The 19,463-nt window shown below is 37.3% G+C and overlaps 1 protein-coding gene across 3 annotated transcripts; it reads right to left on the bottom strand.

The window, feature by feature from the left end:
- Positions 1 to 686: 686 nt before the first annotated feature.
- On the bottom strand, positions 687 to 12,582 carry mlx (MAX dimerization protein MLX). 3 transcript variants are annotated; one of them, XM_052139998.1, is made up of 8 exons: positions 12,498 to 12,582; positions 11,644 to 11,683; positions 11,343 to 11,432; positions 11,075 to 11,184; positions 10,249 to 10,351; positions 10,038 to 10,137; positions 7,402 to 7,603; positions 687 to 1,893 (listed from the first exon to the last, which is right to left on the bottom strand). In XM_052139998.1, the coding sequence occupies exons 1-8, from the start codon at positions 12,537 to 12,539 to the stop codon at positions 1,837 to 1,839; spliced, it is 744 nt and encodes a 247-aa protein (XP_051995958.1). In that variant the 5' UTR covers positions 12,540 to 12,582; the 3' UTR covers positions 687 to 1,836. The 3 variants fall into 3 exon arrangements, with proteins under 3 accessions (XP_051995958.1, XP_051995959.1, XP_051995957.1); XM_052139999.1 differs by having other exon boundaries at positions 11,644 to 11,784; positions 12,498 to 12,560; XM_052139997.1 differs by having other exon boundaries at positions 11,644 to 11,680; positions 12,498 to 12,554.
- Positions 12,583 to 19,463: the final 6,881 nt, after the last annotated feature.

The following is a 19,463-nucleotide window of genomic DNA, read 5'->3' as shown; positions in this document are numbered from 1 at the left end:
CGTCCTCTGAACTGCTGCTCCCTGGATATTTTTGGCACCATTCTGAGTAAACTCTAGAGACTGTTGTGTACGCAAATCCCAGTAGATCAGCAGTAACAGAAATACTCAAACCAGCCCGTCATGCCATGGTCGAAATCATGGAGATTCAAATTGTACCCATTCTGATGGTTGATGTGAACATTACCTGAAGCTCCTGACTTGTATCTGCATGAATTTATACATTGTACTGCTGCCACACAATTGGCTTATTAGATAATCATATAAATAAGTGTACAGGTGTTCCTAATGAGTGCTCAGTGAGTGTATAAACTGTTTATGTCATAGGAAAGGATACTCCAAACACAGTTTTAAATGTATTATCAAAAGTATTATAAATTAAAATTTCACTTTACTTGCTAGGTTTCTGAAATGGTTGGAGCTATTTTGGAGGGCTACCCAAAGAGCAAGAAGCAGTTTCTGGCGAGTCATTCCTATCTTATTATCGGACAAGAGAATATCATTGAGCCATTGCATTTGCAAGTAATAATCTCTGTCAGCATGTTTTTTTTTTTAATATTGATGCTTCCTGCCTGAGCCTTTGCAATATGTGTATGTGTTTGAAATCAGGATGAGGACCACAAAGTGACAATGTCTAACATCTGATGGACTCACTGATTTATTTCAGAAGCCATGAATACAGTTGCTGGGACACCAGTAGCTAGAACATCTCAGACATCAGTCATCTGGAGCAATTGAAAAGTGAGGTAGAGGATTATGTGACTTTTTGCGAGAATTGTAATGTAAAAAAAAAAAAACATCTATTTATAAAAGTTATGTTGAGAAAGAAAAGTACTGTAAATAAGTTTGAACATCATTTATTTCTGAACGAAAAATGATACCTTTACAAAAATATTTAAGATTTTCTTGAAGTCAGAAATGCAAAAGCACAAAGTATTATTTAACTCAGTGACTTACTCTCTCTCACATTATGGCTTAAAATATAAGATGTCCCTTTTTCCAGCACAGGTCAAACTGTGATTGTTATTTAAAAGTCTTGATACAGAAAAAAGTTTTCCTGAGACTTTAGTTCTAATTCTCACTATGCATTTGTCTGATTAACATACATTAAATATTTTTGGGTAGTCAAACCATGTAAAGTTGTTAGCATGCATGGATGTGACTGTGTCTTCAAGGATAGCTTATGCAGCACAGAGAACATACTGATCATAGTCTCAAGCCATTAACATACATTTAGAATAAAACACTGAAAATTGTGCTACACATGCAGAAAACAATATATTTGTCTTTCACACTTTGTGCGTAGATACTGCAATTTTGGTTACAGTATCCCAAAGAGAGCAAACTTAGGAACCTTAGACTTGACTCAGCATTGCTGAGCAAACCTTCTCTGAAAAGATTTCTCAGCCTCTATACAATATGACTCAAACCTCCTAGACAAAGATTTCATTTCTGAACCACCTGAAGGTATGTAAGAAAATAGCAAATATGCTAACATGTATTATTATCCTCATAATTACTAGTGTTATAACATAAAATATTCACCATTAAAAGTCCCCCACTAAATGACAACCAGTCTGACAAAACTGCATTCCACACTTGGACTGTAAACACTTTACACGAAGCTCCCAACACCTATATCACAATATCATCAATACTTGTGTAAATTATCTAAAGCAGGTTCTTGAATGCACACCAGTCCATTCATGTGCTTAAGCCCTGCTGTATAGTGTGTGTGTAAGAGAGACAGTTCCTATGTTGTTTGAATGGGATAATAGCTGGGTACAAGGGTGTCACACCCTAAATCTGAGAAGCAAGCAGACGGATGGCTCCAGAGCTTCAGTACATCTGCCCATTCACCTGCTGCAGCACAGTCACCACAAACTCTCGCAGCGTCTGTCAACAACACAGAAAACAAGGTTAGTCTGCAAGTTTTCACGGAGTTTTTCTAAACCTGTGGCAGTGATAAAAGAACACAAATTTTGTCTGAAGCTCACTTGTGTTATTGTTTCCGGGTGCGTATCCGAGTTGGTTTGAGTAGAGTATTATGAATATTTATGACATGTGCTTTGTATGTTTAAAGGAATAGTTCACCCAAAAAAGACAATTCTGTAATTATTTCCTCATCCTCATCATATTTTTAACCCATATGACTGTCTTTCTTCTGTGGAACACAAAAGGAGAAATATTGAAGAATTTTACTGATTGCTTTTTTCTATTCATTAACAAAGAATGGGGGCCTGACTCATGTTCTGTATTTCAAGTCTTCTGAAACCATATGATAGCTTTTTGTGAGAAAAAGACTGAAAGTTATTCATGGAAAATCTAGACCAGGGGTGCCCACACTATTTTGTGTGATGATCTACTTTTAAATGACCAACTCAATAAGATCTACCAACTAAAAAAAAACACAGTTTCATTTAAAATAAGAAAATATTTGTTGGGACTACTGCATGTATCCCTACATGGAATTCATCTTCTAATTAATAAAAAAAATATATAATAATGTTAAATGTTGATATCATTCAGTTTTAAAACTAAACCCAAAACACCTACAGCACAATAGATTACAATAGCCAGGACATTTACCTTATTCTGATGACGAGTAAATATTGACCAGGTGAGGTTTTGTTTATTCAGTTGCCATGACAACTAGGTTTGCGCATACGCACCTTCCAAGGACTTCTGAGAACAGAGCGCGAAATTGCGATGCTACTGCCCGGATTAGGCAAAACTGTCTGATTCAAGACGTTAGCAGTACACTAAACAATATTTACTCGTCAAGTGCAAGTCAGACAGAAACTAAAAGAAGGAAAGACATTATATTTATTTTTATTAAAATGTAACGAAAGTACATTTACATTTTGTGCGATCTACCAGCATTGCCTTTGTGATCGACTGGTAGATCGCGATCGACGTATTGGGCACCCCTGATCTAGACCAATGGTTCTCAACTGGTTTTGCTTTGAGACCCGGATTTTACATAAGACATCAAGTTCTGACCCACCATATTAAAAAAACGTAACCTGTATTTAATGTACACTGGGTCAGATTTTCTTTAAACTTGCATAGTTGTGTTCATGGTTTTCAAGTGACATAATTTGTTGTTGACGTCAACAACAAAAGATACAGAACGTTTTCTCTTGCCCCTTTAAAAAATTAAGAGCCTATTTATTTATATGAGCCCATTATATTTATCATCTTGTTTATTTTCTAATTTCAAACATCATTCAATCAGAACATATATTACATGGGAGGAACACGTAATAATTTGTCCCCTTAATAAAGTCTTGGAGGTCCAGACTTTGAAAACCCTTTTATGAATCTGCACAAATACTTACAGTGCAATGACATAAAAGTGCCAGTAAGACCATTACAACTGCCACTGTTGTAAAATTGAGGTCTAATAGATTATTTAATATTAAACTATAAAATTTGTCAAAATATCACAATTATTTACTACTGTAAAATCGTGAAACAATTTTGTAAAGGTGATGATGTGTAATGAAAAAATAGATATTTGGTGTATAGCACCAAACCTTTTCCTTAGTTTGGGCCTACAGTTTGAGACTATAACTACTATAAGTTGAGGTATGTGCTCTGCAATATCGAGGGAAGCCCAAACAATACCGGTCTGTATGATTCATTCACAAATCAGATGGATCCGGTTCTTCAGTTGAATTTACTGACTCAATTGATCACAGCGATTGATTGAGAGTTAAGAGTTTCGGTAAACCAATAGCGACTTTTTAAAATACAAAGCAATCATGGTATGCATTCAGAAAACTATTATGCACAAGTAGAATGAATCACTATTAAGATAATTTCAAGGCGCTTCTGCGTCCTTTTTTGAAGCTTGAAAGGATAGCATTTATGGGTGGGTCATCATGTCCCTACACATTTTTGACTTTGCAATTTTGTCCCCAGCATTCTTTTAAAATAGCTTTCGTCAGGTAAGTTTCTAATGCAAAAGAAACATCTCATTATAATAGTTCTTGATGACTGACTAAAATGTCAGTAGTTTACATTTTGTTTGTATGTGTTATAAGTGGCGATCCAGCACTGGAGTTTGTTATTTTTTATGTTATGATGAGTGCTATGATGAGTTTTCATTACGGCTGGAACAACTGACATTTAGTGACAGGTGACAGCGGCAATGTTTTCTCATGCATCCAAATGCATGCACTTCTCACTTAGCTGTTCCGCTCCATTTATAAAAAGCAAAATGCAAACAGATTATGATATACATTCTGACTATTAATTATTAAAGACTTTTATAATGTAATGTGTTACACTACGTACAAAATATGGCATAATCAAAATATAATGTAAAGACTAGCAGGACAATTCAATGAAAGAATGCTCAGAAATAACATTTCTCCGCTCTTCTTTCAGGTTACCATAATTTTCTTAGCAAGCCTGCACCACTGTTTTCATCACAGATGTCTGAACAGTGTACTGCTAACGTCTTGGAGCCAGATACTACAGGACAACTTCAGAGGTCTTGGGGAGACCATGCCTCGACGGGTCAGAGCTGCTTTGGCGGCACGAGGCGGACACGATATTAGGCAGGTGGTTTTAATGTTGAGGCTGATCGGTGTAACTGTACACATGCGAGAAACCCATGTCTTTTATTTGCATGGATATGAAATCTGTCATTAAAGATTTCAATTTGATTTGCCATTACACCACTGATCAGAGACGTACAGAGTGAGAGATACAAACACCTTTGCTGCTTTCCTCACAGATGTAAAGGGGAAAATACATTGCCATCAAAACCTTTTACAGAGTCTGTGACAGCATGAGCATCACCAAATACATTGACGAAAAAGCCGTTGTCAGAGGGAGAAACTTTAAAGAAATGTGCTATTGCATTGCCTGTCTGATTGTTGAAAAGTCTTTCGAATAGTGAGAATGTTTCTGACGCAAGGGACTGTTCAGTCTGTGCATGTGTCGTGGCCGGGGCTGGTGTGGTACTGATATGTTTTGTATTAATGCACTGAAATGTTATGTTCTTGTATCCAGTATTGTTATTGAAGATCTTTTTTTCCAAGAGCACTTAACCAGTCACTAAATATGTTTTGTATACTATTCTGATGACAGTGAAACTTTGTAGTATGGCACTTTTCATACCACTGTCTCCTAAAGATGATTCGTTTATGTTTTCCTCTTTTGTAAGTCGCTTTGGATAAAAGTGTCTGCCAAATGAATAAATGTAATGTAAAATGTAAATGTATTTGGATTTCAAAGATATTATTTAGTTTTTAGTTAATACACAAGCTGTTTTATGAGATGGGGATGGAAATGTTAAAATTACGATCCATATCTGTTCATTTACAGCACATCCGGAAAGTATTCACAGCGCTTCACTATTTCCACATTTTATGTTGTTACAGCCTTATTCCAAAATGGATTAAATTAATTATTTTCCTCCAAAATTATACAAACAATACCCCATAATGACAACGTGAAAGTTTGTTTGAAATATTTGCAAATTTATAAAAAATAAAAATCACATGTACATAAGTATTCACAGCCTTTGCCATGACACTCAATATTGAGCTCAGGTGCATCCTGTTTCCACTGATCATCCTTGAGATGCTTCTACAACTTGATTGGAGTCCACCTGTGGTAAATTCAGTTGATTGAAAATTATTTGGAAAGGCACACACCTGTCTATATAAGGTACCACAGTTAACAGTGCATGTCAGAGCACAAACCAAGCCATGAAGTCCAAGGAATTGTCTGTAGACCTCCGAGACAGGATTGTATCGAAACACTGATCTGGGGAAGGGTACAGAAACATTTCTGCAGCATTGAAGGTCCTAATGAGTACAGTGGCCTCCATCATCCTCAAATGGAAGAAGTTTGGAACCACCAGGACTCTTCCTAAAACTGGCCGCCCAGCCAAACTGAGCGATCGGGGAAGAAAGGTCTTAGTCAGGGAGGTGACCAAGAACCCAATGGTCACTCTGACAGAGCTCCAGCGTTTCTCTGTGGAGAGAGGAGAACCTTCCAGAAGAACAACCATCTCTGCAGCTCTCCACCAATCAGGACTGTATGGTAGAGTGGCCAGACGGGACATCTTCCAACAGGACAACGACCCTAAGCACACAGCCAAGATAACAAAGGAGTGGCTATGGGACAACTCTGTGAATGTCCTGGAGTGGCCCAGCCAGAGCCAGGACTTGAAACCAATTGAACATCTCTGGAGAGATCTGAAAATGGCTGTGCACCGATGCTCCCCATCCAACCTGATAGAGCTTGAGAGGTCCTGCAAAGAAGAATGGGAGAAACTGCCCAAAAATAGGTGTGCCACGCTTGAAGCATCATACACAAAAAGACTTGAGGTTGTAATTGGTGCCAAAGTTGATTCAACAAAGTACTGAGCAAAGCCTGTGAATACTTATGTACATGGGATTTTTATAAATATGCAAATATTTCAAACAAACTTCATGTGACTGTATATTATTTCATTAAATTAGATCCTTCTGCTGTTTAATGATAACACTCGGCTAGCTCAGCGTGTATTGACGCCGACTACCACCCCTGGAGTCGCAAGTTCAAATCCAGGGTGTGCTGAGAGACTCCAGCCAGGTCCCCCAAGCAACCAAATTGGCCCAGTTGCTTGGGAGGGTAGAGTCACATGGGGTAACATCCTCGTGGTCGCGATTAGTGGTTCTCACTCTCAATAGGGCATGTGGCAAGTTGTGCGCAGATCGCGGAGAGTAGCATGAGCCTCCACATGCGGAGTCTCCGCGGTGTCATGAACAATGAGCCACGTGATAAGATGCATTGACAGACAATCAATCAATCATAGAGACAGTCAATCCACGCATCTTACGTGGCTAGTTGTGTGGAGACGCAGAGACACCACGAGGGGGTTACCCCAGCCGGACCACGTGTGATGACAAGGAGGAGGGCGGGGCCAGGCCTTGACTATGCATCCCCGGCCCCCAATCGGGCTAATCAGCCGAGGAGAGGGATAAAGGCAGCCGATTAGGGGCTGGGCGTGCATAGAGACAGGTGTTCAAAACATGGTTAATTATAGGATCAAACTCAGAGTTGAGAAAGAAAGTTGATAAACAGCGTCTTGATCCCACTTTACCCTAAGCCCGATAGGATTTGTTTGGTTTTATCAAACTAAAACCAATCCTGGAGTCTGTTCTTTGTGATGCACGGCACAAGTCTGATGTGACAAAACAAACATGTTTGCAAGCAATATCTTGAATACACTATGAACTGTGTGAAAGTCTGTACAGAACTTAATATTCTCTCTTTTTTTTTTTTTTATCAATTTGGGTTCCCTGAATTGACCATCGGTGTATTATTTTGCATCTTGATGTGAATTCAGACAGTGTGAATAGGCCTTAAATATGAGAGCATGTGGATTTTGGGAAGTACCTGGGGCTTGCAGTGCTCCTCGATCCAGCTGAAGACACAAGCAGAGAGCTCCTGAAAGCTGCTGACGGAGACGGAGGCACTGAAGGACTGGAACAAAGAGTCCATGATGCTCTGAAACACGCTGAACTTCACCTGATCTGACACCTGCTCGCTGCCCTGCTGAGGGTTATTCTGATGGGCCTTTACAATGTGCTCATAGTTCCTGAAAAACATAGAAACATAGGTGTGTGTATGACAATGGTGCCCACAGCTGTATGGTTGTCCTTGTCTTGACCAATCTAAGTGACCTTCATCAGCTACTGTCTAATTTAGTAGATCAGATCAGATTTCCAGGGCCCGGATTCACAAAATGTTCTCAAGAAATAAGTCAAGAATATTTTGTATTCCTGAAAAAACTTTTGAAAGTTATGAAAGATTGTTCATAATAAAAAAATTAGGAATAAAAAAAATAAAAGTTATTAAAAATCATTGTAAATAACATGTTATAGTATAACCTCAAATCTTAAATCCCAAAAGGTAAGATGTTTGATTAATTTACGGTGTTGTTTCAAATGTGATGCATTCTATCATCAGTCAGAAGTTGCAATAGACTGTTTGTGTAGAAATTTGATTTTAGACCAAAATATGTTTTTGACTGTTTTTTTTATTTTTGTTTATTTACATTTTCAGCTTTCAAACTGTGTAAAAGTTATCATCAAATTCAAACAATAAATGCTGTTTTGAACCTTCTTAAAGTTAATGTTAGGCAATTCAAATGGATGTGCTGCATAGCGCTCTCTCTCTGTGACACTTTAGAGTCCACAGAAACAATAATTATTAGAATTAGAAAGCGAAGACATTTTCACCCATCCACAACCCTAACAGAGTTGGCCACAGCGGAGGCTCTATCACCATTTCCCATGCCTGCCTCTTTCTTTCCAACATAATAAAAATATCTTCCCAAGAATAACTTTTTCCCTTGCAGTAATTTCCTCAAGACCAAGCTCTTATCTACTGAAGTTTATGTTTCTTTTTTTTCCCCTCTGTGGAGCAGGACGTGGTTGTGTGTCTGCCATTGGGGAAAGAGGAAGCAGTAAGGGCCATCACCTGGTGATTATTAATACTTAACACCTGTGTCTCGTTACAGTGACAATGGAGACAGGCTTGAAAAGGCTGCCAAGAACACTGGAGAGACACACACACATACCCTGAAGCTCAGAGCTGAAAAGCTATTTATACCTTACCACGTGAAACTGTGTGAGAAATCAATAGAGACGAGAGATACTTGTCGTGAAGCCGAAAAGCCAAAGACTGTGTTTGTGGGACTAAAAAGCCATTAAAGGTTGATTTACCCGGACTGCAACTCCGCTTTCCGCTTCCTTATTGCTGGAAATTCTACACCCTCCATGACAAAAGTTGTCAAATGGTTACCAAAGTAAATTCTCTTATGACATTTAATGTCTTTAAACTAACACATTTTAAGTGCATTAAATTAAAGACCACAAGGTGCTTGCTACTATAAATTATTAGATACATTTATCGTTACGATTTACCAGTGTTTTGAATCTGTTGTATTAGACAGGGCAACCTCATGAGTAGGCTATTATGATTAGACAGTCAAAGCATGGCAATTTAATCTTAAATAACAATTAAAACATTCTTAATATTTGAAAATGTAATAATTTTCAAGAATTACACATACAAACTTATAATTCATCCTAAGAATTTCTTATTTTTGTTTCTTAAGAAAATTTTCGTGAATCCAGCCCCAATTTATCAGATTGCTGTGGGAGAGGTGCTACTCCCTAATAGAGGTGCTAATATTAAACCACCTGCCTAATATTGTGCAGATCCCCGTCGTACTGCCAAAACAGCGCCAACCTGCATCTCAGAAGAGCATTCTGAGATGATATTCTTCTCACCACAATTGTACAGAGCGGTTATGTGAGCTACCATAGACTTTGTCAGTTCGAACCTGGGATTTTTACACACAACAGTCTCTAGAATTTACTCAGAAAAGTGCCAAAATAAAACAATCATCCAGTGAATGTCAGTTCTGTGGATGGAAATGCCTTGTTGATGAGAGAGGTCAACAGAGAATGGCCAGACTGGTTTGAATTGACAAAGTCTACTGTATCTCAGAAAACAACTCTGTAGAACTGTGGTGACAAGAATAGCATCTCAGAATAGCATTCTGAGATGCGGGTTGGCACTCTTTTGGCAGCTTGAGGGGGACCTACACAATATTAGGCAGGTGGTTTTAATGTTGTGGCTGATTGATGTATAACTAGCCACTTCGGTCCAAACCAAACACAGCACTGCAGTGGAATCAGGATAAAAGCTTAGGCTGAAAATGGCATTGTAATACATAATACAGAATTCTGTAGTTGTATAAAATTTAACCGAAATGAAGTGAGTAGAAATTACCTTCTTAAATCTACAATTGACTGCAAGCATATAGAAAATATACATTATATCATAACATTATATAATACAATAACATTATTTTAATATACACTGTATAATATGATTGACAGAGCAAAATCATTGCATATACTAGAGTTATACTCTGACCCTCATAAAATGTTATTTGCCTACTTTAAGCTGTTAATGACGTTTGTGGGCCCCATCTGAATATTGTTTAACCAACCACTTACGTTTTCATAATTTTCAATGCCATCACCTCCTTCCTAAGTGTGGAAACTTCCTCTTCCTGCTTCTTCTTTTCTTTGTGGAGAAACTGAATGTAGTCGATTGCTGCAAACACACACACACACACACAAGTTGCTGAGCTATTCCATTTCAGGCAAAAAGATATTTAGAAATTTTCAAAACAAGAACTACATGTTCATGTTATGTGGTTCTAACTTTTCTGCAGGACTGTAGCTTTGCTCATCTTCTGTGTGGCCATGGCAAACTCAGACTGCTGCTGGCATGTAGGCACTATAGACTGCAGATCATCATAACCTTTCTGTGGGGACAGAGATTCAAGCATGCACATCTATTCAACACTATCTGACAAATCAGATCTGTAAAGCCAAGCATACACTACATAACTTGCATTTGGCGCCCTGTGACTCACAGTCTTGTTTTTTGTCATGCTGGTGCACACACAACAGGATTGTAGAATTAACTACACGACCATTCGTTCCTAACTGAGGCCATGTGTACACTGGTATTAAGATGTGTTTTGGTGAGGGAGACATCACCGTTACACCTGGTTGTCTCTTTTCACTACTTGTGTTCAGATTTCGAGGAGAGAGTCTCTGATTTCATGAAGACATACATCAATCATTCTGTCTGCGTTTTACTGAATGATAATAAAGTGCAAAAAAGTAAACATACATGATGTTTGGAGCAGAATTCTGAGTCACTTTAGTGCAGTACAATTTTTTACATTTTCTGATTGTACAGTTGCCTTAAGCTTCGTCCCATTTTTTTTTTTAAAGGAACGCCCAAAATGCATCTTAAAATTAAGACAACAAAATTAATTTCATTGGCACATTTGCAAAAAATATATATTAAATAAAACAGCTGAAAATAAAACATGACTGTTCATCGTGAGATCTGAGACTTCTTGTCACAGACCAGTTGCTGACTCAAAACATCAAAGGACACGAGCTTGAGTCTTGTAGTGTACACTAGGCTTAAGGCTCCAATGAAACCACAAAAGATTGTAAAAGTATTTTTTTACCTTGATGGCATCCCTTCGTTTCTGCTCTGCTTGCGTGTGTGCCTGTCTTCTCCGGTCTTTATAAGACTCCTTATAAGGGGTTTCATGTCTGTTGTCACTGTCTTCATCATCTGAAACGAAAGTATAGAAAAACAGTCCATTAGCTACTACTGGCAGCAAGTTAACGCATCTTATTTTTAATACTGGTAAACAATTAACTTTTGAATAAAGGTACTACAGCAACCATGTAATTTGAAATGAGATATCTGAAGATCAGAGGCATTATCACCTGTATTTGGAACTGATGAGGCACTTGTGGATCCAATGCTGTTGGCTCTTGACACTAGACTTCCTTTGCGAGCACTTTCTGCAAAGAAGCCTGACAGAATGGATACATGTGGAAAAAGTCTTTTAACATAAAAATCAAAAATCATGCAAAAACACTAAGACTAATTACTGCATATGTTTTAGAATAACATCTCAAGTCCTGGTTCTTTATGTCTTTATACTTTTAACATTGTATATTTAAACTGTAATTCTATGACACCATAGTGAAACTTTCTGAAATAATTTATCGCTCAGCTACTCACTGTGGTCAAAGCCATTGTCGCTGAAAGTGCCATCTGTCTGCTGAGACATGGTGATTAGCAATGCAGCAAGTCAAACAATAGAACAGTCAAATACAGCAGAAGTTCCCGTCTATCTCAAAGCCAGCCAGACTTTACTTCCAACTGATGATCACACATGAAAAAGAGCCTGACCTCTCCTGTCTTAACTTTAAATAGGACACATCTAACACCCTACAGAGATGTGTCCCAAATAACCCACCAAGAGGTGATATTTAAAATACATACATAATATTTCTCCAACCCCTCTGATTGAGCAATCACAGTCTTATTGTCAAGCTGTCATTACAGCCAGAGGAAATCAGGGCATATTTTATTGTTGAATGAATATGGTAAAATACAAGGGACGAGTCTCAAAACAATTAGCACTGCCTATCTAGACAGCATTTGGAGCATCATAAGCACTGGATTTAACCTTTGAGTAAGCCCAAAAAGGCTGTCTAGGTAGGCAGCTCACTAAGATTTGAGACGCATGCAGAGAGAATCAATCTAGTCAACATGCTAACATAGCACATCTGTCATAATTTCCATTCTTCTACTAACAGCTACAAAAGTCACTTTAACCCCATAACAATTTAAGCTGTGTTTTGCAGTGATTTGTTGTCTATGTCACTGCTAAATAAACGGCATTTTAAAGTTTAAATCATGTGGGCAGCAGGATAATTATTCCTTTGATTTGCTGAGCTTTACAGTTAGCCAGCTGAGCTAGAGAGTGAAAGCAACCATTACATTACACAGATGAACACACACTTTGCAACGGCGATGTAGTGGAAAATAGTGAAAAATCAAGAGTGTATTTATTTGATTCGTTTTCTTACTTTGAGCCAGGGGTCCTCCGGCGACGCGCTGTTTTCCGTCATTTTTGAATAAACAATGACGGGATGTTTCGAACTGCGCCCCCTAGAGGCCGTCGTCTGATCTGACGAGATATAAAACCTATAATTGATGTGCTTATAAGTATTTGTTGGAAGAAAGATTAAGAACACGTGCATTTGCATTTATTCAAATGGCAGATGCTTTTATTGAAAACAACTTACAGTGCATTCAGTCTATTGACTTATAAATGAATGCATTTCCTGGGAAACCAAAACATTGTCCACCATCATTTTTCTCTATCTCTACCGGTTGAAATGCAGGAGCTCTGTAGCTCCACTGGTAGAGCATGGATCCTGTTTAACCTGGCATATACAATACTGTAAACACATATTCATATAGTACTTTTAATGCAATTTGAACTGTTCTTGAAATTGTTTTTATTGTTGTTTTTCAGTACACTCTGCACATTGTCTTGGGTGCACCCTTTGATCTTTACTCTGTAAGTAATTTATTACCACTTCAAGAAATTAAATTGGACTTCATGCTGTTGTTGCAGTTGATACATAATTTTTTTCCTGTCTTCAATGTGTGCATGATAGTGTTGCCTTTCAGCAAGCTGTAAACAGGTATACTTGACTGAACAGCATCCAAAGAAAATAATAATTTTGAGATTTTAAACTTCAGCAAATTGAAATTCAGCCTTCAATATGTTTTATATCTGTACGTATAGTGTTGAATAATGCACTGGCAATGTACAGTACACTTAATTTTATCTTGCCAATAAAGCTTGATATGAATTTAATCTGCCCATTTGATCCTTTTATTAAACAAAGTCCACTGGAAAACTCTTTTTTTTGTTTAGTTTTGTTTTCTTTTTCTTTAATGCATTTAAAAGAGCCATATTATGCTAATTTACAGATTCGTAATTTTATTTTGGGGGTCTACTAGAAAATGTTTACATGCGTTAATGTTCAAAAACACATAATTTTAATAATTTATTTTCCCGCTCTGATTTACCACCTGTCTTTTTAAAGCCACACTTTCTGAATAGCCCAGTCTACTCTGATTGGTCAGCTGGCCTAGTCTTTGTGATTGGTCAACCGCATAGAGCTTGTTGGAAATGTAACACCCCTTACCATAAATGAGTTTCAGCTCCCGAGTCTTCCTGGGCAACTCTGTAAACACTACTATAACTATGGTAACAGTGGCATTGTGTTTTTACCATACCAGTTTGAGCCTGAGTCCGATAATGAGAGTTTGGACAAACAAGCTGATCAACACGAACCACCTTTGCAAACACGACTTGAGCAGGACGTTTCACAGTGGCATTCTTACAAGTGCACTGTTAGGATTATTGTGAACCTAAAAAGGCTTCAAGTAAAGACACGTAGTGCATCAAAGTTAGTCATTTTGCTGGAATGGGTGTAGCCGAACTTTTTTCACCCCGCAGCTGATTAGCAAAATTATTTCAACACAATAACATTAGCTAGCAGGTTAGCAGTGGCCTACAGCTGTGCACTGGGTGTATACCGTACCCACAACACAAACTCTCGGTAGCAAACAAATCCACAAATAATCAAGCTTGCTTATAGGTTGTGATCCTGAAGCTTCAGATTGTCCCAACAAAGTGGGAACTGCACCATCTTTCAGGAGTAACCGACTTGAAAATCTGCATTGTTTGTGGTTGTACTGCTGAGGAATAGTGGTAAAAATAATTTTTAACCACCGATACTTTAATTCTGATTTGGAAGTCCAAACAAAGAGGTTTTGCTTTTGCAATGAAGAAAACAGCGTCTTCTCAACATGGCGACAACACTAACCCAACTCATCCTGGCCTCTGCTATAACAACGTTTGTTTGAGGGCAGGCCAAAGTAGCCCTTAGGCAGGCATTATGCAAACGTGTTACATAGTGACGTAGATACTTTACGGAAGAAATGGCCAGACTACAATCCAGCCGTTTTGTGTAGCTCTTGAACAGTTTAGTCTGTGGGAAAGAGTAACTCCCTTTTGCATGGACTTTGTAACTTTGCAGACCTTTAACATTCACAAAATAGCTATATAACAAACTAAAGGAAAGGTAAAATCCCAAAAAACATAATAGGGCCTTTTAAAATCTGCATTGTTTGTATGTTGTATAAGTTGTATAAAGTTTGAATGTTTCTGTTAAAATGTTGCTGTTGTTTACAAGTTGTTTAAATTATTATTTTAGTTCTATTTTACCAATATTAACATTTCTTATTAGTTTTCTAATTGTTCAATGGCCATACCCATGCTTTGTTCCTTTAAGTATTGTTTGTATCATAATGAACATGAAGGAAATCTTATTATCACATATAAAATAGTCAAATGGATAACACTTTAAAATAAGGTTCCATTTGTTAACATGAATAACAATGAGGAATACATTTTCAGCATATGGTAAATGTTATTTTACTAATATATTTTTCAAATGGAGTGGTGGTGGTGTAGTGGGCTAAAGCACATAACTGTTAAGCAGAAGGTTGTCGGTTCAATCCCCACAGCCACCACCATTGTGTCCTTGAGCAAGGCACTTAACTCCAGGTTGCTCCGGGGGGATTGTCCCTGTAATAAGTGCACTGTAAGTCGCTTTGGATAAAAGCTTCTGCCAAATGCATAAATGTAAATGTAAATTAAAAGTTGTATTAACATTAGTTCATGCACTATGAACTGAAAAAGATTCATTATCCATTTATATAACCAAGATTAATAAATAATGGCTAAAAATATTTTTCATTGTTTGTTCATGATACCTCCCGCTTTAACTAATGTTAACAAATGGAACCGTATTAAAAATGTGTTGCCAATAAATGTTTAAGATATTCAACAAATTGAAATTGATGTGAAAACAGCATGTTTTAAATCTAATTAAGCAAACAGAAGTAAGAAATTACGCTTCAAAACTGTAGGTGGCACAAGCATCTTTCCAGAAACTGCTGTGGCTCCATTAGCTCTGCCCTAACCTCTGGCCTGAGACTGCTGGCCTGGTGCTGCTGTCCTGAAACTGTTGCTTTAACGTTTGGCTCTGCAGACGGATACTATTTGGATCTGACCATCGGTTCTCTTACTCTTTTCACAGTACCAGAATTGTTTATCACACAAAAGTAAACACAAATGTCCTTAAAATTGAATTTAAGGTGTTCTGGGTCGCATTTCTCTTTTACTTTGTGTAGTGTTTGTCACAGCTTTCCAGGATAAAGACTGGTCACGTCACTCAACCGGTTCATTTGTCAACAACAACAAAGATTTTCTCCTTTCTTTTAGAAGTTGATAAGCTCACCAGACCTAAACCACTAGTCTAATGGTCCGTATATTGATAAACCCAAACTAGTAATTTTTGCACTTATTTTTAAGGGGTTTAAACCATAATCACAAATGTACTCTTATGAAGAAGATCAATATATACGATACGCTACAAAAAGCAAAGCAATAAATGTATTGTATAGTATACTAGTATTGTATTGCTATGGAAAAACATGAAGCCCGATGGGCAGTAAACATCACACAAAGAGAGGCCCCACACTTTTAAGCATCTAGTGCCCCATCCAGGCACATTTACTTCCATTTGCGTCTCGGGGTCATTATTTAGTGTGGGGCTCAAACAGTCACTTAACAATCAATCATTTGACCGATCTTTGAAAAATGTATCTGTCTTTTATTTTGACAGATAAAAAGAAACAAGAATTGTTTTTATCCTAGTGCATCAGTTTTGACCTTACTCTTTGTCCCACACATTTCCACTATGTGTGTGCCCTGTTTATTCCCTGGTATTAATATGCGTATTAGATGTGTATTAACTGGCACATCATCATTTACACCTGTTGTGCATCTCTTTTGTGTTTAGATTTTGAGTATCTGGTATCTGATTTCATGACTGCATACATCAGTTATTACTTCAGTTTGATAATCTATGATAATAAAGCACAAACTGCATAATAACAAAAAGAAAACACAATAAAAGCATCATTTCAGCCAATTATGCATGCATTTAATAAGTGCAAACATCATGTTTAGAGCAGAATTGTCTGTTATTTTTGTGGAGTAACTGTGTTAACTGAGCCTCACAGATGTGTTTCTTATGTTACACTTTATGTTCACATCAGGGACTATGACGTTCTGTGAACTTGTGCATGTGCATATGCACTTTAGCCCAAGTAAAAGTTGAAGTTTCACACTAGAACTCAGTGGTTTCACTGGACTCAAACGAGGAGAGTCAAAGAATATATCATAAAAGCCTATCTACGGTCATATATGTGCCAATATAATGGATGCTACGCCCCTCTACGCCCCAGTACTTATAAAATGAAAACAAGTATGACTGATAAAAATAAACCATGACAGGAATTTTACAAAGAGATAAAGACATTTTTGGGGGCAACCTTTGAACATGATGCCACACAAACATCCCTAATCATTTAATCTCAGACAAAACACCACTAAGACATGCACATCCACGTCAAAAAGCTCAAGTGACTGTGAAAGTAAACCACAAATAGGCAAATCATCAAAGGGTGTGCATATTATCTCACTAACACAAATGAACAGCATAATAAAACTAATCAAAACTACAGACTCCCACTATTTAGCAGTCATTGATATATATAATACAAACCAATGCATCAACAACACAAAACCTCAACGCAATAGCATACAATTCAATGAAATGATGAACAGTGCTTATCTTATCCAACCAACAGCATTATTTATTATGTTTATTATTTATATATTAACATTATTATTTATAGCCAAATTAAAACTTACCAATGAAGTTAACTATGCAAGTCTGCAGTTAAAAGTGGTAACTTCCCATGCTTATGTCAACAGCTGACATAAATATGGTCAAAGCTTTTGATTGGCTCAGGGGCAAAGGCAAACGAGCCCCTCAGGCCATCGTTGAACACTGGTTGCACCTATGCATGCACATGACGTTCTCCAGATCTCTGTTGATTAACAATGAGGATGAAGGGCTAGCCCCACACATAGCAAATGTGAATGATTAAATGGCTTTTATGCAACATACCTTAATAATAAAAGAATTTCTCAAAATAATATATGCTTATTTCTTGTATAATGGACATAAAACAGGTTTAAACTGCGGAAAATATATTATTTCTTAAAGGGGTCATGACATGAGAAACCAAATTTGCCTTGATCTTTTGGTATATAAGAGGTCTTTGTATCATTAAAACGTCCTGCAAGTTTAATATTTTAAGACGTCCTCCCCATTCTAAACGAATCATTTATTTAATCAAGCTCAAAATACAGCTCGTTCTGGATTCATGGTTAGAAGTGACGTGACGGTTAGAAGTGACGTACCAGCGTTTGCATATGACCGCCTCCAGCACAAGATAACTACGATTTAAGCGCAAGACAACTACGCTCATTTCAGTATCGCCGTGCGCCTCACAAGTGTTCAGTCGATGGACAGCGAGCTCTGACAGAGACTACTTGTGCACAGGAAAATTACGATGCCACACAGATGTGCTGTTCCTGGCTGTGGTCAAACAAAACCTCTGAATAAGCTGCCGAACGATCCAGACGTCAGGGAAAATGGATGCAGTTTATTTTTTGCGGACGTCCCAGTCACGGCAGTGTTAACTTAAGCGTTTGTTCTGTACATTTTAAGGATGACTGTTTTGAGAACAAATCTCAATATGATGCTGGCTTTGCCAGAAAACTGTTGCTCAAAGATAAGTCCGTGCCGACTATTCTGGGAACAACGACGACGCAAACTGTAAGTAATCTATTTTAAACTTTAAACTACTTTTTAAAGCGCAATTTCATTCATTATGAATAATCACAGTGTTTTTACTTAGTTTACTTGCATATTGTTCTGGCTGGGGGCGTCAATAATTGATACATAGGCACTGACGTTAGCCAATCATAACAGTGGGCGTTAACACTGAAGTCTTAAATGGAAAACGCCCCCAAAACAGACTGTTTGAATCAGAGGATGAGAAACAGGGTGGGAAAAGGTCATAAATCACTAGATTTTAAAAGTTTTTCTTAAAAAAAAATATATTAATACTATAATTGCACCTAAGGGAACATAATAATACAATAAAAAAACCATGTCATGACCCCTTTAAAATAAATTTATGATGATGCCACGAAATTTGCACAACAGCGTTACCTCTGGTGGGGCTTAGCCCCACTTGCCCCTAATGTAGAGATGCGGCTGTTTACTTCCATCACACAGAGTTAATGAAGTTTATTGTTCAATTTACAAGAAATTAGTTCCTCACACACATTTATTCTTTAACTTGTAGTGTTGCCTGTGTATTCATATACAATTACCCCTCCAAACTGGCTGCAAGGGGATGCTATAGGGGTCTGTGGAAAATATTAAAAAAGTTAAAAAAAAAAAGAAAAAGCGTTTTACATTATATCAATTTTAGTTGAATCTAAATGTTTCTCTTTAGTTTTATACATTTACATTGCTCAATTATAGTATTGAATTATAGTATTGAAGAAAAATATACACTGTCAACTTACTACAAAGTAGGCTCAATTTTTTCCAGATAATGAGGGATGCACCGATATGAACATTTTTGGATGATACAGTACAGATTTGAACAAAAAACTATAGGCCTATACCAATATTTTTCCACTTACTCACCTTATTTTGCCATTAGATTACTATTTTGCTTAAGAGTTATGATTTAAAATTTAAAAAAATATAAAGTATATATAGAGCAACAGGTTATATACATGTATAATAAAGGGTCATAACACACAGTACACAACCTACATAGAGTAGTGTGACATATTTCAGTAAAACAAAAGGCCACATAGCGTATTTTCAAACACAGACATTATAGAATATATAAATAGAAATAGACACTCCCAGTTCTCTGTCTCTCTCTCTCTCTACATCTTTCTCTGTCTCTCTAGTGCAAGATGTTCAGGAAGCTGTGATGCTTCTGCTTTTTCTGTGGTTTCCTCCTGC

This window comes from Xyrauchen texanus, chromosome 12, assembly GCF_025860055.1.
Source record: "Xyrauchen texanus isolate HMW12.3.18 chromosome 12, RBS_HiC_50CHRs, whole genome shotgun sequence".
In the NCBI taxonomy this organism is placed as follows: domain Eukaryota; kingdom Metazoa; phylum Chordata; class Actinopteri; order Cypriniformes; family Catostomidae; genus Xyrauchen; species Xyrauchen texanus.
Note: the sequence above shows the minus strand (reverse complement) of the source record. Positions and strands in the feature narration are given on the sequence as shown.

Excerpts from the sequence above, each read along its gene's own strand:
- mlx (XM_052139998.1), bottom strand. The coding sequence starts at position 12,539 with ATGACGGAAAACAGCGCGTCGCCGGAGGACCCCTGGCTCAAA. Across the intron at positions 11,684-12,497 it reads CGGAGGACCCCTGGCTCAAA|CAGACAGATGGCACTTTCAG; the intron begins GTAAGAAAACGA and ends ACCATGTCTCAG. Across the intron at positions 1,894-7,401 it reads AGGAGCACTGCAAGCCCCAG|ACGCTGCGAGAGTTTGTGGT; the intron begins GTACTTCCCAAA and ends TGTTGTTGACAG.